General features: G+C 40.9%; 1 protein-coding gene across 24 annotated transcripts in view; it reads right to left on the bottom strand.

The window, feature by feature from the left end:
* Positions 1-10: 10 nt before the first annotated feature.
* The window catches only part of tncb (tenascin Cb), a 145,349-nt gene continuing 120,423 nt past the window's right edge, over positions 11-24,936 (bottom strand). For 22 of the 24 annotated variants that reach the window (XM_082554903.1, XM_082554915.1, XM_082554904.1 and 19 more), the window contains 13 exons: positions 24,619-24,882; positions 19,004-19,279; positions 13,574-13,696; positions 12,137-12,280; positions 10,866-10,985; positions 10,220-10,363; positions 9,832-9,962; positions 9,600-9,732; positions 7,698-7,849; positions 3,652-3,748; positions 2,435-2,596; positions 1,842-2,005; positions 11-1,481 (listed from right to left, as the gene is read on the bottom strand). In XM_082554903.1, the coding sequence (XP_082411029.1) occupies positions 1,371-1,481; positions 1,842-2,005; positions 2,435-2,596; positions 3,652-3,748; positions 7,698-7,849; positions 9,600-9,732; positions 9,832-9,962; positions 10,220-10,363; positions 10,866-10,985; positions 12,137-12,280; positions 13,574-13,696; positions 19,004-19,279; positions 24,619-24,882 (2,021 nt within the window). In that variant the 3' untranslated portion in view covers positions 11-1,370. Of the gene's footprint in view, positions 1,482-1,841; positions 2,006-2,434; positions 2,597-3,651; positions 3,749-7,697; positions 7,850-9,599; positions 9,733-9,831; positions 9,963-10,219; positions 10,364-10,865; positions 10,986-12,136; positions 12,281-13,573; positions 13,697-15,104; positions 15,378-19,003; positions 19,280-24,618; positions 24,883-24,936 lie in introns of all 24 variants that reach the window. The other 2 variants (XM_082554908.1, XM_082554907.1) reach the window with 2 other exon arrangements.

Here is a 24,936-nt window from a genome sequence, read left to right as displayed (position 1 = left end):
CTTGTGAAACTTGTCGTTTTAAACAAACTGTTTTATTGTAATACAGTTTACAGAGAAACACCTGCTGTTCACCCAGTTTTAAACAAACAAAACAATCAAAACAACCTTAATTTACACAGGCATTCTTTAGAAGGTCAGTGGTTTAGTATCCTGCAATAGCAGGAAAGGGTGGGGGGCGGGGTTTGGGGGAGGTGAAAGGGGTAAAAACAGTAACTAGTTCTCTAGTTTTGGCCTGTCCAAACACTATTTTCATTAACACAATCATAGAGACCTTACTATGACAACTGGAATTCAATTGAAAATTGGCCTTTTTTAAAGTTTCGAGCATCACATAAACATTCTCATGTTCCACATATATGTACCGTATTCACATTTTTCAAAAACAAAGAACAAACAAAATGTTATCACCAAAGTCATTTTATACTGAATAACAGGTCCCGCCTCAGATTCATCAGAGAAACAAAACACGTTTTCTTTTCTTCTCTGTTCTTTTTTTGCTAACACAATACTGTGGCCACAGCATGATGCCTTCAAAGACTCAACGGAAACACTGCCGTCCACAACGACATGGGATGTAGAGAGTAAAATGTGTTTCCGTAGGTTTTTCTTTTCCTTTTTTACATTTTTTTATTGGGGGGATGGGAGTGAAGGGAGGCTGGGGATTATAAAGTGACACTGAGATGTGTTTAGTTGCACATGGACAAACAAATGACAAGTTAGATGGAGATATGTGACATCTGAAGAATCCGTTTTCAGACGTTCATATCAGATGGAGACATGTACAGAGCTGTACAAGGAGTAGACTTTCTCTGATAATCCTGCTGCATTAACACTTTTCGCAAAGAGGCCCTGATCCTAAACAAGATTGCATCGTACTAAACAGTCAGAATTTTTTGTCAAATGCCAGACATGGCATGGATATGAAATAGGAAATTGTATTAATGACTATTCACAACATAATGTCCAAGCTGCGCTCACGCTTTCCCACAAATGCTGCAACACAAGAGATCGGGGTCAGAATTGAGTGAGAGGGAGAGACTCTCTTTGGTGAACCTCGTGGGGTTTGATGCAAGTCCAGTTTGTAACGTCAGTTTCTGCACTGGCAGCATTTTTGCGTAGCCGTATCAGAGGGGGGAAAGGCTGGGATGGGTCATATGGCAGATTTAGGCAGATTTGTGAGGGAACAGAAAACATCGAGGAGCATTTGTTTCATGTGAGAACAGCAGGGCTCTTGGCAGTGGCTTTGGTTGCTGCAGGGTGGGAGGGTTTGGGAGTCCAGGTGGTTCATGCGGAGTCCAGAGTAGTAGTTGTTGTTTTGTTGTTGGTGGTGGTGAAGGTGGTATTGGTGGCGGCGGAGCTTTTCATATCATTTATGATCGTTTCCTCCTTCCCTCCAGGTTTCTGAAGTTGGATGGCCGGATCTTCATCTCAGCAAACTCAATTGAGTGCTCATGGCCTTTCCAGTGGAACCAGTTCACGCCCTGGAGAGGCGGCAGGCAAGATGTGCAAGTCAAAAACAGAGTGAAACAGAAGGGCAGTTTCTACCAGACTCATATTATGCACACTACCAATGAAAAGTTAGTCATTGACAACTGTTCCTTCTAAATTTAGATTTAGAAGTACATTTATTTTTATCAAAATAACACGAAAATAATCAAGATAATGAAAAACGATTAGTGGAGTCATTAATCATAAATCAGATTCATGATTTCTAATGTCTACTGTAAAATGCCTGGAGCACATATTCAGGCAGTTATTTTTGACCCAGTCAGAACCTTTGGTGACCCATTAAATGTGCAACAACTGTACTGTAGGTTGTGCTGCAATGAACTATTCATTACCTTGCTGTGACTGTTGTCTCCATATCGTCCCATCAGATTAACCCGGTGGCAGTTTTTATACCAGAAGGCTCCCTTATAGGACAGAGCGCAGTTGGTGACGGCAATGTCGTTGTCATGGTCATAGGTGGAGAACGGCCGGCCGTGGTGGTAGGTCATGGAGTCGCCTACAGAGGCCAAACAAGAGAGTCATTACATTTTTGCTGTGATTAAGTTTCCTGATTCAGAGAGACACAGCATTGTCTACACTCACTACAGATGAACACAGCCAGAGTTGTTTCTCCTAAGTCGCCACCATAACTAGGATTATGCATTTGAATTAAGAAGGGTAAGAAAACTGCAATCTGCAATCTACTGACATCCAGTGGTGAGATTTTACACATTGTACCGACGAGTCCCGACCTGACTCGTGTATCGCAAAACAGAGTGACACAAAAGCACACCAAGGCAGCATATAAACAAGGCAAATGAAGCCCATCTACCACACACAGGCTCCTGCATTGCCGCTGCAAGGCCAGTACTGGTGTCAAAGACAAAGTATCAAGAGACATTTAAATCACTGTGCATAAACTGTAGAGCACAGATACTAGCTTTACCTGCTGTACCGCTGTATCCTCCTACGTGGACTTTGTAGCGGGTCCGGGGTTCACCGACTGAGAACTTGTCATACTGAGCATAGGCTGTATCTCCCTTATCTCTCAGGTCTACTCGCAGTTCGTACTGACCGCTGGCTGTGATCTTATGCAGGTTGGACAGACCTGAGTGAAAAAGGAGACAGCTGAACAATGGCTTACAAAAGATCCTATTATCAAACTAAAAGTATCATTCTACACATTACAAATATTTAGCATTTAAATGACTACTATCTATGGAGCTCTTAGATGAAATTTATGCCTATGTCCATCCCTTATGCAGTAGCCTACTCTGTAATCCAAGCTCATTTTATGTTAAGGGCTGGACAACTCAAACTCCCCTTTCTGTAACTTTAAAGATGTTTAACTACACATAAATGTTTATTATAAAGTAAAAAAACAGCAACTTTTCTGTCATGTAACTTGTTCATTTATTATCGAATTACTTTGGTTTACTATGTGGCAGAGATCTTTACCAGAAGAAAAAAGATGTAAAACCTATGAACGTACAATCAAAAATTACATAATTTCTGCCAGAGCGGGCCAGATTAGAGTCTTTGCCAGGCCAGTTCTGATCATTGGGCCTTATGTTTGACAACTAACTAACCAAGTAGTGTTTTGGCCCACCACATACAAGTATGCCATCAACAAGGTTGGCGACATGCAGAAATTTCATTGTAGGCTCTACATAGTTTTAACAAAAATTAGTTTTAAAACTATGTAGTTAAAACTATAACTTGTTAATTAACGTTTGCTCATTTCCTATTTTACTTTGAATGCTAGTTTTCCCTTTTTTACTTTCTGCCCTTTCCAGCCTTTGTGATTGCCTCCTCCTCCCTGATTATTTTTACTTTCCTTTAATTGCTTCCTCATGTGTTCCATCCTCACCTGTTTCCTTTTTGCCAGCTTTCCTTCTGTGTATTTAGAACCGTTTCTCTACCTTTGTCAGATCTTGCTGTTGGGACCTGAGTTACTTTCTTAGTGTGGTCCTATTACTCTGTGCTGTGGAAATTTCTGGAAATGGAAGACTTTCTGGAAGTTTAACTTTTTGGATTTTTGTATGTTTGAACCGCATTTTTGTAAATTATGTTTAACTTATGTGTGTAGCTATTTTGGACCCTGATATATGACCACGTCCTGTGTATTATGGAAAACTCTGTGGTTCTTTGTTAAAAAATTACCCAGCCAAAATTCATCATTCATGTCTCCAAAGCCGCCTGTGTAATTCTTCCAGTTGCGGAAGAACTCTAGTTTGCCACTTTGACGTCGGAGGAAAACCTGCAAAGAGAGAGAAAAACAAAGAATAGATTTAATAAAAATCTTGTTAAGGAAAGCAAATGGACAGTATAAAACTTGAAAGCAGTTCTCGAGCTGGATAAAGAGAGTGCAGTGTTGGACCTGCTTTCTATTTGAAGGCAACCAGATGACCATAGCTGTGGTTGCAAAAAGATGTCTTAATATATGAAAGTCTAGAGGTAAACGGTTTTCCCTCATGACTGCTATAACACGTCACATTGAACTAAAAAAAGTCTGTTTTGTAAGGTGAGCTGCCATTTGTTTTTGTACCCATTTTCTCCTGGTTTTATTAGTCCATTGAGATAAGCACTTTTTGTATTTCAAATTCAAATCAAATTCAAATTTTATTTGTCACGTACACAGTCATACACAGTACGATATGTAGTGAAATGCTTGGACAACTGCTCGTGACCTAAAGAAAACAAAAAAGGAAAAGGCTATGAATAAGATAGGAAATAAATATGAAAAATTAAAAAGGGTAAATTTAACTAAGAAGGAATAAAATATAAATTAAGGTTAAAAATGAAATAACTGTACAACACAAATTAGAATGAAGGGTAAATTTAACTGGGAAGGAATAAGATAAAATATATAAATTAAAGTTGAAAATAAAATAACTGTACAACAAAATACACAATATAGAACTATATAAGAATGTATGAAGAAATCTAAATATAAATAAATATATACACAATAACAGCAGCTGTACAAGTATTAACTGGAAATGAAGAATATAGTGACCAGTGTTGTGCAAAAAAACAATGTGTGCAAAAACAATGTCCAGAAAGTCCAGTGTGTGTGTAAGAACCATATGTGTGGGTCAGTACTGTGTGGTGGTGTGATTGAGAGACCGTATCGCCTGCGGGAAGAAGCTCCTCCTCAGTCTCTCTGTGTTGGTCTTCAGGGAGCGGAATCGCTTTCCTGACCTCAGCAGAGAGAACAGTCTGTCGTTGGGATGGCTGAGGTCCTTCACGATCTTCCTGGCCTTGGTCCGGCACCGCCTGCTGTAGATTGAGTGCAGGTCAGGGAGCTCGGAGCGGATGGTGCGCTCAGCTGACCGCACAACCCTCTGTAGAGCTCGTCTGTCCTGCATGGTGCTGTTCCCGAACCAGGTTAAGATGTTTCCCGCCAGGATGCTCTCTATGGTGCACGAGTAAAAGTTCCTGAGCACCTTGGAGGGCAGTTGGAAGTCTCTCAAGCGTCTGAGGTGGTAGAGACGCTGTCGGGCCTTTTTCACCACGGTGTTGATGTGACAGGACCATGACAGGTCCTGCGTGATGTGAACTCCGAGGTATTTGAAGCTGTCCACTCTCTCCACTGGGCACTCGTTGATGACGGGGGTCTGGTAGTTCCTCTCCTGCTTAGTGCTGAAGTCCACTATCAGCTCCTTTGTCTTACTGACGTTTAGAAGGAGGTTGTTCCTCTGGCACCAGTTCTCCAGATTCCTAATCTCCTTCAGGTAGGCCGTCTCGTTGTTATCAGAGATCAGGCCCACCACGACGGTGTCGTCAGCAAACTTGATGATGGTGGTGGAGCTGGTAGTGGCCACACAGTCATATGTGTACAAAGAGTAAAGCAGGGGCCTCAGAACACACCCCTGGGGGGCTCCAGTGCTGAGAGTGGTGGAGGCTGAGACATGTCCGCCCATCCTTACTGCCTGTGGTCTGCCAGTTAGGAAGTTGGAGATCCACTGACACATAGATGAGCTGAGTCCCAGATGCTCCAGCTTGGTGGTGAGTGTGGAGGGAATTATGGTGTTAAATGCAGAGCTGTAGTCTATGAAGAGCATTTTAACATAATTCCCCCTTCTAGTGTCCAAGTGAGTGAGTGATGTGTGGAGGAGATGAGAGATGGCATCGTCTGTGGAACGATTTGGACGGTAAGCGAACTGTAGTGGGTCCAGTGTGTCTGGTAGTGAAGAAATGATGAAGTCTCTGACCAGGCGTTCAAAGCACTTCATCACTACTGAGGTGAGGGCTACAGGGCGATAGTCATTGAGAGAAGCAGGGTGGGGTTTCTTCGGGACAGGAACAATGATGGACTCTTTGAAGCATGTGGGGATCACCGACTGAGATAAAGAGATGTTGAATATCTCAGTGAACACAGGAGCTAGCTGGTATGCGCAGTCTCTTAGGATACGACCTGGGATGCCGTCTGGTCCTGCTGCTTTCCTGGTGTTCACTCTTTTGAAGGCTCTCCTTATTTCATGCTCGGAGATGACGAGCACGTTTCCGGTGCTGGCAGTATCTTCCTGTCTGCAGCCGTTAGCGCCGCCAACACTAGCATTGTTGGAGACCTTAGCTGCAGCCTCGAAGCGAGCATAGAAAGTGTTCAGCTCGTCTGCCAGAGCCACGGCCGCGTTCGTCATACCGGTTGTTGGTGCTTTATAGTCCGTTATTGTCCTTAGTCCCCGCCACAGGCTCCTAGAGTCACTCTGTTGGAGTTGTGACTCTAGTTTCCTCCCGTAGCGCTGCTTTGCCTCTTTCACCGCCCTCCGCACGTTATATGACGCGGCTTTGTACGGGTTCATGTCCCCCGTTGTGAGTCCCGTGTTGTAGGCAGCGGTGCGGGATCTCAGAGCGTTGCGGATGGTTTTATCCACCCACGGCTTCTGGTTGGGAAACGTTGTGATAGTCTTTGTCTCCACGGTATCATCCGCTAGTTTCCCGATGAATCCCACAACCGCTTCCGTAAACACGTTGACGTCATCGTCGGAGCTGTTTCTGAACATGCCCCAGTCTGCGTCATCGAGTGCGTCCTGTAACGCGGCCACCGATTGATCCGTCCAGCGCGCGACCTTCCTCTGAACCGGAACTTCCTGTTTCAGCCTTTGTTTATATTTTGGCATGAGGAAGATGGCGGCGTGATCAGATTTGCCAAAGGGAGGGCGGGATTGTGCCTTGTAGCCGTCCTTGACCGTAGTGTAGCAGTGGTCCAGTGTCCTTTCACCCCTGGTGGGGCAGGTGATGTGTTGATAAAAGTTCGGCGCTGCGCGTTTGAGGTTGGCGCTATTAAAGTCCCCCGTTGTGTCTGGTGCTGTGTGAGTGCCTCATGCAGCTCGCATAAGGCGGTGACCGTGTCCGCTTGTGGTGGAATATAAACGGCACTTACAATGACCGATGTAAATTCCCGAGGTAGATAAAAAGGTAGATAATTTTGGTGTGCTTCTCTTGGGCAGGTCATCTGAGCTTGTTTTGTGGATAGTTCTGTTTGTTTATGTGCTTGGTCTTAGCTCACCTTCATGATATTTTTATACTCAGACATAACAGTTTTTTGTCAGCCAAAGAAAGAGGTCTGCACTTAGTTGTTTTCTGTGGTCTTTCGGGTCTTTTAGTGCTGCTGAGCTGGCCGGTGCAGTACTTCTTTTAAAAATGTAACACATTTTTGATTTGGCCATTCCTACATTCTGCTGTCTCTCAGATAGGTTTATTTTGTTTTTTCAGCATAGCGCTGGCCTTGTTCACTTGCACTGACACTTGTCAGTCTTTGAGCATTCCAGTGAACAGCTACCAAATGCAAGTTCAGCACTTGGAATAAACTCCGGGTCTATTATCTGCTAATCTGTCATGGAATATTGAGGGAGCAGGTCTCAGTTGGCCATGAAACTGTTTTTCCAACCTCTATGGAGGTTTTCTCCTGTTAAAACCAAGTTTTTCCTTCCCACTTTTGCCAAATGCTTGCTCATAGGGAGTCATCTGACTGTTGGGATTTTCTCTGTAACATTGTAGGGACTTTACCTTATAATATAAAACACATCAAGATGACTGTTGTTGTGATTTGGCACAATACCAATAAAATAGAATTGATTTGAACTGAAAATTTCTGAATACAAAGTATGGAATGATGATTAATGATGATCAAATATGTGCCAGATCTTGAAAACGAAAGAGTGGTTGCACATTATCAACAAGTATGTCAGCCCGTGACTTACGATCCATCCGCCTCCATCAGTGCTCATATCACAGTAGACTTGCAGGGGTTGGTTCTCATCTCCACCCAGGTAGATGGTGTGCATGCCTGATGAGGTGTCTCCATTCAGTAGGGCCTGGGAGCAATCCCTGGGGTGTCGGTACAACACGCCAGCTACACAGACACACACACAAAATAATGATTAAGGGGAAAAGATGCTATATAAATAAATAGGATTTTTCCATTCCAGAATTTCCTGTTTGCAAAGCCAGGATGCTGCAGAGAGGTTCTTTATACTCTTGTGTTTTCTTGAATTTAACATTTTCAGCCAGCAGCCTCAGTTCAGCAAGTAGTCTTGCTTCACAGTTCATCTAGTTTCAACCTCATTTAAAAACTACACTGTAAAAAAAAAGTAATATAAAAGTATTTTACTGTGTATTTTACAGTTTTGTACTATTTTTCTGGAATATCATTAAATTTACATAAATAGACTGTGATTTTTAATTTAAAATGTAAATTAACATAAAATCTGTCAGTCTGCCCCAGGGCAGCTGTGGCTACAACTGTAGCTTGCCTCCACCAGTGCGTGAATGTGAGAGTGACTGAATAGTGGAATTGTAAAGCGCTTTGAGGGTCTCAAAAAGCGCTATATAAATGCAATCCATTATTATTATTTAAACCAACTGTTAACTGTATATTTCTGTACATCCATCCATCCATCCATTCGCTTCCGCTTATCCTTTTCAGGGTCGCGGGGGGCGCTGGAGCCTATCCCAGCTGTCATAGGGCGAGAGGCGGGGTACACCCTGGACAGGTCGCCAGTCTGTCGCAGGGCTAACACACAGGGACAGACAACCATTCACACTCACATTCACTCGCACATTCACACCTAGTGACAATTTAGATTAATAAATTAACCTATCCCCACAAGCTGCATGTCTTTGGACGGTGGGAGGAAGCCGGAGTACCCGGAGAGAACCCACGCAAACACGGGGAGAACATGCAAACTCCACACAGAAAGACCCCGGCCTGATGGAGGAATTGAACTCAGGACCTTCTTGCTGTGCGGCAACAGTGCTAACCACCGTGCCACCGTGCTGCCCTTTTTCTGTACATATAAGTATTATTATTCATATTACCGCATTCATTGATCTTGTTTATAGGTAATTTCATTGTTTAATCACTTTAAAATGTTCCTAATTTAATGTTTAAAAGCACTTGAAAAAGGCAAAATCCCATGTAAAATTAGGGTAACAAACTGTATTGTCATTAATGAAAATAACCGTATTTTTATGAGAAAGTTATTTTCTGTTATTTTCTGGTATTATTTTGGCGCCCCAGCTGCCAGAATATTACTGGGGTTTTTTTGGAATTTTTTTTTACAGTGTAACACTAACCATCTTATTTTTTTATTGTTTCCTGAATAATGTGTGGAAATCATACAAATTGTGAAAACATTCACATTTAATCAACCATCAGATTACAGAACTGAAAAATTGCGTTTGGGTTTTCACACTGAGCCAGTCGATGTCATTACAAACACTGCTGCTGTAACTTCAGACAGGTTAGCATTGCTCAATGGCTTATATTTAAACCATGTGACCACACGGTTTAAATAATCTGTCAGTAGGAAATCCGTAAAACTGATGAAGATGATGACCTCTGGCTGTGTGAAATGAAGAGTTCAGAAACAGATTGTAATTCCTTTAAGTCATCCTTTGGACCATGTTTGACCCTTTCCTGGAATTTATTTTTAAACACAGGCCATATAATTGACAGCCCTGATTTAGCAGCTTAATTCAGTATCTCTAAAACTGAATGTAAAAAGGCTATATATTCTATTTGTCCTTGCATTACTGATAACACTATAAATAGACATCACAGTGACTTGAAACCTTTCTAGTGTGTGCAGGAGTCTACTCACTGGTGGTGAAGATAGTAGTGATCACTCTGCTTCTCTTTGGTCCAGCGAGGGCCTGCAGGCTGACTGTATATTCGGTGGATGCTTTGAGCTGAGCCATGTTGTATGACACCGCAGTCGGACTCAGCACCACCTCCTGAAGGATGAAACAAACATTCCTGAACATGTTCCACATACTCAACATACAGTTGGATCGGCATTGGCCTTCGGAGAGCAGTATAAGTTGTGTACTGACCCGGATGGTGCGGTCTGCAGATTCAAAGCTGAGCATGTAGCCAGTGATGTCAGCACGAGGAGGCTTCCACGTCAGCATGGCGTTCTCTGTCTGGATGTTACTGGCTGCCAAGTCCTGGGGGGCATCCACATCTGAAGGAATCCAAACTTTGTTTACATTTGTTTACAGATTTCTACATAACTTCACAACAGTCATGAAGCCTTATTTGTAGTGCCTGCAAGCTAGAGCACAGCAGCACTAGTCGGTTCTTATGATGTTGCTCTCTCAGATTTTGACATACATACAGTTACAGTTATAATGAAGAAATCTGACAGACTGCTTGATTTCTACTAGCTTTTCCCATTTGTATTAGTTTAACTAATCATTTAAAACACCAGGGAAACAACACCTGTGATAAACTCTGTTGTAGTGGCTGCACTCTTGGCCAAGTCCCGCACAGCATAGACCTTCACAGTGTAGTGTGTGGCTGGTGCCAGAGAGTTCATCTCAAACTCCACCACGTTTCCTGACACACGTTCCATGACTGGAGCCACTGAGAAACACAAAGTACAGAAACCAAATCAAACTTGAAGGACAAACACCAGCAGAGGAAGTATTCAGCCTTTATCTGTCAACTTGAACATTAACATCATGATGAATAAATACTCCACTGAATTCACTTTAGTTCACTTAAAGTTGTTATGTACACTCTTTAAATGTACTTTAATGATATCTGTCTGAACCAAGACACAAGAACCAAACCTTCACAGTAAATCTCAAAATATTCATGCTTATAATTATGAGCGTTACAGAAATAGAATACTTGCATACAACATCTTTAAACTGGTTTCTTTTTATAAAGTCATTACTACTAGAAATAATAATAAGGCAGCAAACTTTCTTATGACTTATGTGTCACATGTTACTTTTTTAATATGCCAACTCAGTATTGGTACATTGATCATGTTGCTTTAGTATGAAAATTTGAACTGTCTTTTGTTTGAACATTTCTTTTGTTCTTGTCTGTGCTAAGTTGTACACACATAAGTACTTACCTAAATCTGCACTATAGGTGATGACATAGCCGTCCACTGTAGCGATGGCGGGCTGCCAGAGCAGCAGAGCCTCACTGTCCGTGATGTTGACTGCGTTCAGACCACGTGGTTTATCCAGAGCTGTAACACACAGTCACACACATACCATCTAAATTAAGAGTGTGAGCTGACTAAATTGGCAAACAAAACCAGTTAGAGAAAACTACACTAACATATATTATTAGTTATTTATTCACCTTTCAGTCACTTTAATTTTAAAACTGTGTAATTTTAAAACTGTATATACTGTATATTCTGTGTATTTATTATTTCACTCTTATTGCCTGTTCTTATTGTCCTTATCTTCAACGTTATGCTGCTCTGTTGTTTGTTTGTTAATTGCCCCTTGGGGATAAATAAAGTCTTCTGATTCTGATATATCTACAATCTTAGTAGATTGTAGATATATAGATATATGTTAGATATATACATTAGTGTAATAGTAGCCAAAAGCAACTCATTTGTTAACTAAGTTTGTTAGTATTCTAGTTCATCATGATACAAAGTCCTAATTAGAGGACTTTGTATCCTGTTAATTACATTCTCTCTCCATTATATTTTAAGTGTTTTATGAAACAGAAAAAATATATATATTTTGGATGAGTCTGACCAACTGAACAGATTAATTATAGGAAACTTGTACTCGCTCTTAGCAAAATGAGAGTAAAACTCCAGGAGACAGCTTTTGTCACTGCATGTGTTGAGATGTTTCTGGATGTGTGCTCCTATTTAATAGCTTTTAATAGCACTATAGGTAATGACATACATGTATCTGATCACATAATGTGCTCTTAATAGCTTGCCAGTTGTTGTGGTACTACACTAGCATTAGTGGTATTACACAAAGGTACAGTTACACCTAAGTTATTTTTTACTTGCTATCGCTTCAACACAATACATGGTTTAGACATAGGATCATCACAATTGTTTCTTCACATTCCATTTAATGCTTTGGATAATTTCAGAAGGCTTGAACTTTTTACACACAAGAATCTACATATAGTTTCTTTAAAGCAAACAGTGGCTTAATTAGCGTAGCTTTGGCTTAGGCTAAAATTAACCTTAACTAGCCAGAGTTTTTAACTGTCTCTCTTTGTCTTAACACTGCAAATTTGTAAGGTACAAAGCCACACTACAACATCATATCATAGTTATAATATAGTGTCTAATACTGTTGTGGCCAACAAATCTGTTCTTCGCATTACGAATGTGTGTGTGTGTGTGTATTTTACCTGTGGTGACGCTGTCAGATCCAGGTTCACTCTCCCTCTGCCCCTTGATAGCAATCACAGTGACCTTGTAAGTGACTCCGGGTGTCAGGTTAGGCAGCACAATCTGAGATGAAGAACCATCCACTGACAGTGTCTTGGCGTTACCTGGGAATTTTGATAACTTACATCATTTTCAATGAATGAACAAACACTTAGCTGAAGTAGTGAAGTACTTGTTTTTCATCGGAGAAGAATCTTCATTCATCCCTTCTTGTTCTTAGTCATGCGGATTTCCCCACTGATGAATGATTTAACCACTTCTGTCATACCCATAATCCATACACATGCAGTTGGCCATCAGTTAACGTGTTACTTTTCCAAGTCATTTAGCAGCTCTGTCTCTATATTGCATTTCACCATCACTTCAAGTCTAACAAGTAAACATTTGCCAGATAACACTCTTATTAGTTTGCAGATAATTTTCTTTCTTTTCATTGCTGGACTTTCCACCTGTCTGGGCTGTACACTTCCTCTTCCACAGCATGTCTGTTATCCTGTCTCCCTTCTCTCTCCAACCAGTCGCAGCAGATGGCCTCGCCCCTCCCTGAGCCTGGTTCTGCTGGAGGTTTCTTCCTTTTAAAAGGGAGTTTTTCCTTCCCACTGTCGCCAAAGTGCTTGCTCATGGGGGGTGGGGGTGGGGGTGGGGGGGGGGGGGGGGGTCATGTGATTATTGGGTTTTTCTCTGTATGTAATATTGTAGGGTCTATCTTACAATATAAAGTGCCTTGTGATTTGGTGCTGTATAAATAAAACTGAATTGAACTGACATTAAGTTAAGCAGATAAAATACTAGTAGGTGGATGGATTTTATATTTGATTTTATTTTTATTAAACCTTGCCTATATGTCTATATGTCTTTGTATTTTCCTACTATTTATTCTACCTTGTTAAAGTTAGTGATGAACAAAAGCCCTTTTTTACAGATACAGTTTTTTGTGGGAATTTTTCTAGGTGCTGAAAATATTTGAGTCTTGATCACTTATTCAGTTTTGAATTGTACATGCATCGTGATGTAACTAATTTGTTAATAATTTATTCTTTGTCACAAAATATACAGGACTCTATTGTGATAGGATGGTCAATTTTCTTGATTTTCAGTAGACACACTTATCAGTAGCCAACAGAGGGCAGCATCTGTCTATGTCTGGACAAAAGAGTTACAACATAAACTGATGAATGGACGAGCAATTTAAAAGCAGTGAGAATGTCCATGCTGGTTATAGTCATCCAAATCTAGGCTTGTTTCATACTGCTGTGCCAGATATTAAAATCTGTTTTTCCTAATGCAATCATGGATGCAGTTGATGGTTAGAGATCTCCTGTGTGCGACTTTTGGAGGATCTTAAGAACAGCATGTCTAAATGTTCCCTGTCCCACCGCACTCATAAAAATACTGACCTCCATAGACAGGTACGTAAGTGACCCGGTAGCTGTCCACTCGAGCTCTTGGGGTCACCCAGTGAACAGTTGCAGACGTGTCAGTGACATCGGAGAAGCGAATGCCCTTGGGTGAACCCAGGTCTGGCAAAGGGAAGACAGAAACAGCAGATGGGGACAAAGACAAAAACAGAAGCATCAGTCAGTATGTGTACTGCCTTTTTTAGAATTCTAAGAAAGCACTGTATAGAAGCAAATATCAATCAGTGAACAGTTTTGACATGTTCTAGTGAGGATTTCCTCCAACAGAGTGAAGAAACAGACACGAAAAAACACACAGACACTGTAGCAGGGCAGATCCACCACTGAAAGGCACTCATTTTAGAGCAGAGCGAAAGCAGGAAAGCATAAAAGAGAGTGAAGTCCAGAGACAAAGGGGGCCTGCGGAGGCCCGGGCTCACACAGACAGAACTGTTCCCAGTTAAAAGTGAGCTGCGGTATCTTGCGTGACAGACCTGAAGAGATTAACTTGCTCGCATTTCATGGTAACACAAAAGTGAAGCATGCGCCACGCAACCCAAGACTAAATCCTTTACCTCAGGGGGGATGATGGAGGACACAGGCAGCAGTTTTATATGACATGGACAACCACCACCTTCTTTACATAGAGACAACGGCACATGAGGTCAAGATATCAAAGACAACCTTTGGCAGGGGCATTCAGACAAGAATTAATAAAAGACCACATCAACACAACGAAAAAAGAGTAAAGCGCTAAGTACGTGTCCTGAGTGCGGCTCGACTGAAAATATGCAGTTTGAATGGCCTTCTCTGATACTTCAGATTGATGTACTTATGTGCACACATGCACACTTCTTTATACCGGATCATTTACTAACAGGCCTTAATACCACTTTGGGAATAGTGAAATCTCCTTTACCCTCTTAACATTCAGAGTAGGGTTAGGATTAGGTTCAAATCTACACCTCTACACGAATGTCTCATCTATATGGCACATACAAGTGATTTTGGATTTTTGACTTGCTTTTTAAGCTTGTGACTCAAATGTGAAGCAAATCTAACCCTATCCTTAGTGGTTAACTGGTGTACTGGTGGATGCCATGAGGTTAAAACTACAATAATACTATAATTTAATGCATCCTAAGTGTTACTGCTTCATCTCAACCATACCAAGTACTTTTAATATTGGGCTGATCTCAGTAAAACCCACGTGAAAGTCAGATTCTTATCCAGCATCAGCCTTGAAAACAGCACTGCCTAATCTACCTGGTTGTTCATCTGCATCTCAGGAGTACTGTCAGACATAAAAGAACCCAAATGTCTGTTGGAAAAATACTGTAATGCTTTGGTACCAGGTTAGTAGACAAAAAGATGTACTTTATAAAGGACGAAAGTTAGAGCACAGCTACTACTCATGCTGTTACCACCAAAGACAGGATATGACACCATTCCACATTGACTACGCGGACAAGACGTATCCAGAGTTCCAGTTCACAGCTTGGGCCTCTCGTTCCATCTTTTCACTGTGTACCTGTTTTTAACACCTCCAAGAGAGACTTGGAGCGTCTTCCCAAAATGAGGCCAAAGATTTCAGCTTTGTACTCGGTATCCTCATTGAGATCTGTCATCACCGCACTTCTCTCCTCACCACCTAGCACCAGCTCTCTTGGTTGGTCTAAGCCTTTGGCCTGGCTGACCATTATGACAAAGGTGTCAAAGGAGTCCTCTTCGGCCATCCAGGACAGCTGAAAGCTGTCTGTGGTGACGTCGGAGACTAGGAGAGACTGCACCTCCGGTTCGTACTCTGAGTGACAGGGGTGATAGTCAGTTTGGCTCTCTGTGGAGTACTTTAAGATTTGAAGAAGATGGCAAACAAAAAAGGCGTATAACATGTTGACTTTGCAGAGTGGAAAGAGAAGAGTTTTAGTACAACAACATGAAAGAAACAAAATTCAAAGTGGAGTCTTTAGGGCTTATGTGACTGATCTGTTACATTTAATGGCAGTATTAATAAAATCAAGAAAAAACTGAGTCAAAACTGTGATCAGGAATAATTTATCAAGTCTGAGAAAAGTATAGATTACATATAGCTTTTATGGCCTTTAAAATACTGCATTTCCTCAGATGCGGAATTGAGGCTAACTCCAAAATGAAGTAAATCTTAATCAGTGTAATTTTCATCATAGAGAGATGAGATCCAATCAGAACAAAATAAATTGTGTAGAAAGCCACGAATGATATAATCTGAAGTAATCTCCTTGTACAGTAATGTTCGATGTACCTCTATAATCCTTCTCTGCACACTGGTACAACTCTTCAATTTTTCTGGAAAGGGTACAAGTTCCTGTTCCTCATGAAAATGTGACAAAATATCAACACTTGGGAGGAACAGAAAATTAAACATAAGGGCACATTTTACATTTGATGTAAGGAAATCCTATGATATTTAGCTGACTAAAACTAAAAGAATTCAGATGGCGAAAACCAAATCAAAATTTGCTGTCAAAATTAAAAACGATCTCAATAAATGTTGAAAAGTCCAACTTTACAGCAAAAATAAAAATCTCTATAGCCTAGTAAAAGCAACAATTTTGGTCCCATTTCAGATTTATGTTTCCAATACTATGAATTTCGAAGCAAAGGAAATAACTCAAAATAGCAGTGAAATCCTGAAAGTAGATTGAGTTGCAGATGTGCATACAGATGGGGTTGTGTGAATGTGAACTTGTAAAAGCCAAGTCAAGCAGTCATTAGCAGCTTCTAATAATGACAGTGATAGGAAGAAAGGCTGAGACACAGCAGGAGTCTACAGCTGTGGGAGAAAAAGCTCTGTTTCTCCTGAGGATGTGTTCGCTGCTGCTAATTAGTCAGAGAAACTTCCGGTAGCCATGCAGATGGATACACGGACTGGACAGAGCTTTTAAAGCAGCCTGGATAGAAGTAGATATAAGTGGGCTCAAGAAAGGCTCAGTGAAGCCCAGCGCCACTGCTCATTAAAACACAACACCAAATGTGAGGGTCTCAGGGGTCATTGAACTAGCCTGAAACCCCCTTTTTTTAATGTGAGGGAAAAACCATGAGACATTTGTTGTGAGAAAAAGCGGTGGAAATGAGAAGCAGAGCACACAAATCCCAGGGAGCTGTCACTCTTCATTAGCCGCCAGCCGGCTTCAGCTGGTCAGCGGAAGAGAGAAGAGAGCTACATCCATCAGCTAACATGTGTTAGCTTGCTACTGATTTCCCCCTCTCACAACCGCCTCCACCTTCTCTACACTTCCACCCCCTCTCAAGACCTGAGGGAACAAAAAGGAGCCTGTTAGTGGATGAGGTACACATCGGCGCCAGCTAACCTGCTAAGGGGGTCTGCAAGCTGAACCCCAGGGCTGGTCCCAGTCTCGCCTGATAATAGCTTGTACGGATACGATTCTGAACTGAGCTTTCTCTGGGTGCTCTCAGTGGTTCCAGTCATTCATTGTATAAAACACCCTCTCTGTTAATCAAAGTTTCCTCACTCCATCCTCAGCGACAACTTTATTTTTCCTGCAGTGTCCTTCTTCAGCAGACCGACGACGGCCACCGTGCATAACATAATTAGTCAGCGCTTGTATTCACAAGTCGGAATGTTTTATGGATTAAGTGATGCTAATGAAAAATGTTAAGATGGTTTTGCCACACCATTAGCATGCAGACAATGGGCCGTGTTGAGCGCATGCCATATTCTGCGTGGCCCCAGAAGCCCCTGGCACCCCAGCACCAGAGCCCAGGGGCAACGGCAGCATGAGAATGAAGTGCAGTCCAGGCTTGAGGGAACTGGGGATGCATACAGAAGAGAGGCCTCACACAAAGTGACAAAAGAGCCTGAGGGTTTTTTCCTCTCTCCATCAGTCCTACCATCTTTCTTCCACATGAATGATCCTCATCAGTCAAATGCTGAATGATACTGTTGGATACTCAGCTACTTATTTTTTGACTTTTAAGCCTGCACAATATTTCATGTGTTTCACAAAATCTTTATAATGATCTGTGTTTCTGTTACCTGTTTACCTCAGTGTTTTTGAATATTGACAGTGCTGTCATTGTGCACTTACACTTGATCTTTCTTTCATTCCATCCCGTTTTATATTAGAGCACGGTTTTTACTTCCCGGCTTCCCCACCCTCATTAGTGTGTGAGTTCACCTGCTTGTGATTACTGCTCTCTCTCTCTCTCTCTCTCTCTCTCTCTCTCTCTAGCCTTTTTCCACAAATTTTCTTTTTAACTAGACTGGTCTTAATTTTTTTAATCTGAGAAAAATGAATACCAAAAGCACTGCTTTTTATAATCGTGAATTAGTATACTCTCAGAAAATAAAACATTTTTTTGACTGACTCTATCTACCGTTTATGCCCCAGAACAGAAGCGACTCCACACCATATCTCATTAGTACCACTGTTTTCAGTATCCTAGTCCTAATTCTACCATAGACCTGCTTAAGATAGTCACAGTCTAAAGGGTCTTTCAGATTCCAGTTGTTATGGTCCTGTAAAGAATTGTGTCATATTTTTTGTATCCCTTATTTAATGTAAAACTACATTCTCCAACATTCTTGGTAGTATATGCTTTCGATGTTTAAAGACCTCTTATTAGACATACTGGGATTTACAGCATGCTAATCACTGATAATGACTGGTGTTGGGGAAGGGGAAACCAGTGCACCTTGACCTTCTCATTTGACGTGTTTCTCCCTATTCACATACCAGACCAGGTGCTGGTATCAGGTATCAGGCTGGACTCATACCAACAGGCAGACTGACAAGTGGATCAAACGCAGCTCCGCGGCTGGACTAATATAGATTGAATGAGTTTTGTGTGGGCGCTGTAGTGTTAGCCCATTTCACGATCCCTGCATCAAAGGCAGGGATACGCGTGTGATGGATGGCTGATGAAGGAGTGTTGCTTGGGGATTTGGATTGTTCACAGTGTCTGGAAGGCGCAGAGATTTTGTTTACCCTGCAAAGAGTAATCTCCACTGCAAGGGCTGATAAATTGCCTTTATGTATACTTTAAAAAAAAAAATGTATTTCCAAACCTGAAGCTAACCAAGAAAATAAGACCCGACTTGTTGCTTTGCAGAAATCCCATGGGCATGAACAAAACAAGCTGTTTTCATACCTAAGTTAAAAGTTTCATTCTCAAAGATTTATAAAAATAAATTCTTTGCAATCTGATACATTTTTGAGCATATCAAGAAAGAGGTCCAAAGGTATAAAAAAAATGCACAAGAACAAGTGTTTGTATAACACCTATTAGTGATTGCCACACTTCAAGGCAGTGCTGAACAGAGTAATTTAGAAAATTCACAGAGAGAAGGACAGATTACAGGACTGTGTCAATTAGAAAAAGAAGAAATCAGAGGAAAATGCTAGGCCCCAGAATTGACTGCATTGATACCTGTGATGGTTTCTGCAATGACAGGGTCTAATGGGGCTCCCCTGTACACCCCGTATACAATAGCTCTGTACCAGGTGGTGGGGTAGAGGCCGGTGATGGCGAGGCTGCGAGCATCAGCGGGCACAGTGTGATTTTGCCACTCAGCGTCCGTCTCTGCATCAGTTACCGTGATCAGAAAAGACTCAAAAGCCCCATCGTCGGCAAACCAGGACAAGAGGAAGCTGTCCCACGTTACATCGCTGATTGTAACGTTGGTCACCACGGGCTTCTCCTCCTCTGGGTGATGACAAACACATCAACAAAAGGTTAGACCAATTCATATGGCAAAGCCGATGGTCAACTCATTTGCACACTTCTAACTGCTTAATATCCACGAGGTCACCGGTGAACTCTTTAGGGGTAGGGTTAAGCTTGCTTTTCAAGGGCTAGATAATCCCATAAAGAATGATCACTGCCAACCTGGTGGATGTTAAGATGATAGAAAATACATCTGGCTTCATATATTGGTCAAACCTTAAAACACAAACATACAAGTGCTGATCAAAACATTCGAGGAATAGTGCTATGAAAATAAAGAACAGCTGTTTTTTTTAATCTCTCACTGGAAGTCACACAGTTTCTCTGTACTTACTGTATGACCATGCGATCTAACCTGGATTTCCTTCAGTCAGTGATATGCTACTAGGATGTACCAATATGCTGCTTGTAATTTCATTTATTAATGTTTCAAATACTTGTATTTAAAAAATATGTATGCAATTGAGAGCTAGTGCAAACTGGCCCCCAAAAATAATAATAATCAGAGCTGAGGTCATTTGAATTAATTAGACTATATTTTTTAATGAAGATTATTGAAGTGAAGATTATTTTTAGGAATGTATCTCCTTTCATGAATGTATCTGATTATGTGTATTATTTGTAATTCGTTGTCATTATGTATCTATATTGTATTTTAGTTTTATGTGGTTGAATATTAGAATATTTTATTTGTGTATGGTGGATGTGAAAAACCCAACAAGGGACACGAGTTGGAAATCAACCTCTTTGTGCAAATTACCAGTGTCACGCTTTGTACTCCTTAAGATGAATTATTCCTATCAAATAAATAGAGATCTGTAAATTTTTTTGTGGGTATGCCAATTTCTGGAAGTTTTTGATCACACGATGGACACACATTTTGAAATTTTTTTAGGTTCTTTTGGAACATTTTCTGTTGACAAAAACTCACAACAATGTAGATGTGAAACATATAACAACCAACAAAGAACTATATAATCACATGTAGGGGGAAAGACAATTCTCCAGCACTCAGTAATTTCATTTCACCGTCAGGAGAAAGGAGAAAAGGTCCAGAATGGAAATATTCTCATATTTCCACTACAAAAGACCAGAGAGAACAAATAGCCCCATTATCATTGTCTACCTATAGCCATCTACTCTATATTACCATATCAGTGGAAGACATAAAGATAGAGAGCAGTTGGCAGATATGCTGATGCAGCTTGTGCGCATTAATGGCTGTGAATGAGCCATTAACATTTGAAGGTGCAGCGGAGCCCGGCCAGTGCGGCAGAAGTACGCTGTCCACTTCAAACCTACGGGGAGGCCATGCAGAGCCATGAACAGCCTGTAATTGTAGTCCATTGTGTGTGCAAGCATTCACAGAGTAGATTAGAAAGAGATGGAGATAGATGGCTCAGGTAAACATCAAGGCTCCCATTATCCTCTTTCACTGTGCGGCACAACAGAGAGTAAATGGGATGGTAGACAATAGGAATGTAAGGTGGGGGGTTGGTTGGAATCAGCTGATCATTGATTACCGAAAGCTCAGACTGACAAGGAAAATGCATGACCATTTTCTGTGCCTACAGTATAAAGAGAGATTGAGTCTTTTGTTTTTTGGAAATACCCTAATCTTTTCTTTAATTTTCCTTATATAGCAATCATATGAATTACATCAAAGCATGTAATCGACATGCTGGTCCACCATGTCCATTTCACGCTTTGCCTCTCTAAAGCATGAAATGGACATATAAATATGTACATATTTTGTTGTGATACTGGATTGAGCAATGAAAAGCAGAGAGTGATTTAAGTGATTTCTAACATACATCTATAATTGTCAATCAATTTTCCTGTAGACTCCTGGTGAAGCATAGGGCCGCACATCTATAATTGTAAGTAGATATAATTTTGGAATTTGTCGACTCTGTTAAATAATAGATGATAAATATATAGAAAAACAAAACCATACACTGTAAATCAGTAAAACCCTTGGAAATATCCCTATGACCACATAAGCTTCGGTTGCATTGCGGTGCTATATAAACCATTACAGAAATGCTTGTGTATTGCTTTTGAATGTGAAAGCAGAGGAGTTAATGTAGGAAAACCAAGAAGTGAACATTAGCTTTTCACTTAGTCACAATTCATCTGAGGTTAAAAAGAAAGAAAAAAGCTTAACTGGCCCTCACCATGGACTTTATATAAAAGATGGACATACCTTCAAGGTCTAATAATAAAATGCAAGGTACTAAAATCCAGCCCCCTACCTAACAATTATTAAATACAACATGATGCCTATTTTGTCAATTATGGTACAAACCAGAAGAAACTTGAAGGCAGGGTTTTCTTTAGGCCTCACCTGCCATGTGATTTTCTAGGTGTGCTGCATGCACTGTCCATGGAAAGTCCCAGTCAGATCTGTGCCTTGCTTGTGATGTCAGGTTTAAAAAAAAAGCTATGATGTCAAAGGCCAAAACTGTCAGGCCAAATCTTCAAAAACAGGACCTTACAAACCAACAGGTAACATCACTGTGGCTGCATCCATCTTTTATAAATTTCATGGCTGTCTTAATGTTAGTTAATGTGTTAAAATGTCATAGCAGTTAGTCGATTAGTTTAGCTGTGTCTGGCACATGGATTCCTTGGTGTTGATAAAAGGACCAAAAGTCTGTATTTAGATGGAGACACCATGGTTTCACAAAAGCTAACACCAGATACTCACCAAACACACGTTTAACTCTTCATAGGGCCCAAACCTTTAAATGCCAGGCAAGTAGCATATAAAGGTCCTGTTCAGTGATTCAGCCCAGGCTCACCGATATTTCTCTTCGCCCAGGCTCTAAAGTTGATCTCTAATCTTATTAGTTAGCCTAACTAACTATATATTTACTATAGTTAGCTAAAAATAAATTTCTTTTTAGCTAGCTTCTAAACTTAAACGTACGCTTTGTCTTTAACAGGGCAAAAAAATACTATTTAACTTAAAACAAACAGAAGGGGAAAAAAACTTTCCCATTAACTCAGTGAGATCTAGCCGCGATTTCAATATTTGGTTTAGCAAAGCGTGACTCTAAGATTTTAGTGTTTGTGCTGCTTTAAATTGAGATGAATGAAATTTCAATTTTCAACATATAAAACAAGCCTTTACAAAAATCTCTTTTAAGCTTGTTTGTCTTGTTTTGCATTTTATGTTTCTTCCCTACATAAGAATGTAGCAATGGCCACAGCAAGTCCTACAGAGATGCTGTTATAGCACTTCTACTCTATATGTATTAAATCTTAAAGGTCTAGTTAAAGTCTACTATAGAGGTGATGGGAATGTCTTTTTTTTCTCTTGAATTTGAGAGAACCCTTAAAATCTGCTCATGCGGTTGAAGATGTGTGCAATGACATTATCAAATGGTCCCCTAAGATATCACCTTCTTATATGGATATCTTCCATTTGATACTCATTCATCCTCAGTGTGTTAATTTAAAGAATGATAGTTGAACTTCTCCACCAGGCAGTGTCCAGACCTTACAGATCATGTCAATGCATGCAGGACATTGATCTTGCTTTATTCACAATGTTTTGCTTTCTCTTTCTGTTCTATTATGTTAGGTTGTTAATGCACCATGAATCAAATTTGATGGAAACAGTCACATATAAACTGACTTCTTGGCAGAATTTGCAGCAACTGCCAAAATCCAAATATGTCAACACTTTGTAAAAGGCTTTCAGGACAGCTGATTATAGGGTAACTCTGTGGGTTTAGTTTTCCTTTGTGCAAATATGCGCATATTCACGGAAGTCAGATATTGTGATCCAAACTCAGTCAGCTGATTAGTTTAAATTATGATAATCCTTGCCTGTGGCACCTGATTTCCCTATTTTTGTTTTTTTTATTGCATAGTATCTAAATTTTATATCCTGCTTCTAAAATTATTTGGATTTTGAAAGGTGCATTTTGGTTTGCCACTATTTCCCTGCACACTTATCTGAAAGACTTGACATCAAATTCTTGATACTTTTTGATGACTGTAAGGTTCCCAGACTCCTCACTCCACCCCTCCTCTTTCCTTGAGCCCCTCCTGCAACAAGAGCATGATCTGTGTTTGCACTACGTGTTTGGATACGATAAAGGCTAAAGTATCAACCAGGCTGTGGATTAGAGGGCTGCTGATTTCAGAGACAATGTTTTAACAGAAGTCTCAGCATGTGGCCTTTTATCTGACAGACCCACAGTTCATCGTGGTCAAATCGCACAAACCCAGAGGGGAGCGGGGCTCACGCCAACAATTATCACATGAATGAACATTGTGCATGGCGCACACATATCCATACAACCACCCCCCAACCCCACCCCAAGCCTCATGAACCTACCAATACACAACGCACATACTCCGGGGTTCACTCATATGTACTATTCATGACCACACAAACAAGTGAACATAAAGAGCACGGTGCAGCAGCCAATAACATATCAAAAAATATTTATTCCAATGGCTCACCTTTTCCCTCAAAGGTTATCAATTTTTGCCTGTTACTATGCATTTAATGAGCACTTGTTACATAACCAGAAGGTTTAACAGTGAAATATTTGCCTTGGAGGCTCTCAGACCACAGCATGAAAAATTTGCCACCATCACCTTATTTGCCTTTTCATCCAAGGAAAACTTGGAAAATAGAAAAAATAAACCCACAGTCTATCAATGGGGGAATGAGGAGTTTAAAACACTGAACTGAGAAGCAAACAATGGGTTCAATTCGTTGCGTCAGTGTGGCTGCTGTAACGAATAATGAAATGTAAATAAACCTCTGGTCAATAAGAACTTCAGTGAGTCTGTCACGCATCGCCAGCTGAAACCAGGCAATAGAATTATGCAGACCAAGTCTCAGCTTAAGCTAAGAGCTGACTTAGTTCTAGTGGTATGCAGGTTCATTTTGTTTTTACCTGCTCAGATTTTAAGCTATTTTTGTGCGGTATTACATTATAAGCAATGTTGTGGAAGTGCTTTGGCCAAAAACTAACCGCAGGGTTCACAAGTGCTAACAATTTGGAGACAGAGTATAATAAATGTCGAGTGGATGGTGGCAATGCTAATATAGGTTACATATCATTTCTTATCTGGGTATCTGAAAATGTTAAATGTTATCTCATTGGCAAAAATGCCAGCAGAAAAGCTATCAAGATTGCTCGGCTTCCTCTCTCGACGCTTTTTTCTTTTTTCTTTTCTCTTTTCTTTCTACGTTTTTTTCTGCCAGACAATTCAGAAAACCTATAATGTCAAACAAACCACTCCTGCTTCACTAGAAACTTCTCTTTTCACATGTGTTCAGCCGTGCTGACCTGTGGGTGCTGAGATGGTGGCAGGTACGCTGCTTCTGCGGCCCCTCTCTGCACTGATGTTGATGGTATACAGCATACCGGGTGTCAGGCCCCTCAGGGTGTGAGTTTCAGAGCTGCCCGGGATCACTTCTTCAGCCCTGTGACCATCAGCGGAAATGTAAACCAGCCTGTAGGAGTCCAGTTTGGCAAAGGGACGCCTCCACTCCAGCATCATAGTAGTCTCGGTCATCTCTGTTACAGTCAGGTCTTTGGGAGCATCGAGGGCTGATGGTGTGTGAAAGAGGGGAGGTATTACACTGAAGGCCTTTTTTCAACAGT

This window comes from Aulonocara stuartgranti, assembly GCF_965226115.1.
Source record: "Aulonocara stuartgranti genome assembly, chromosome: 12".
NCBI classification, from domain to species: Eukaryota; Metazoa; Chordata; class Actinopteri; order Cichliformes; family Cichlidae; genus Aulonocara; species Aulonocara stuartgranti.
This window is presented reverse-complemented; position numbering and strand designations above follow the sequence as displayed.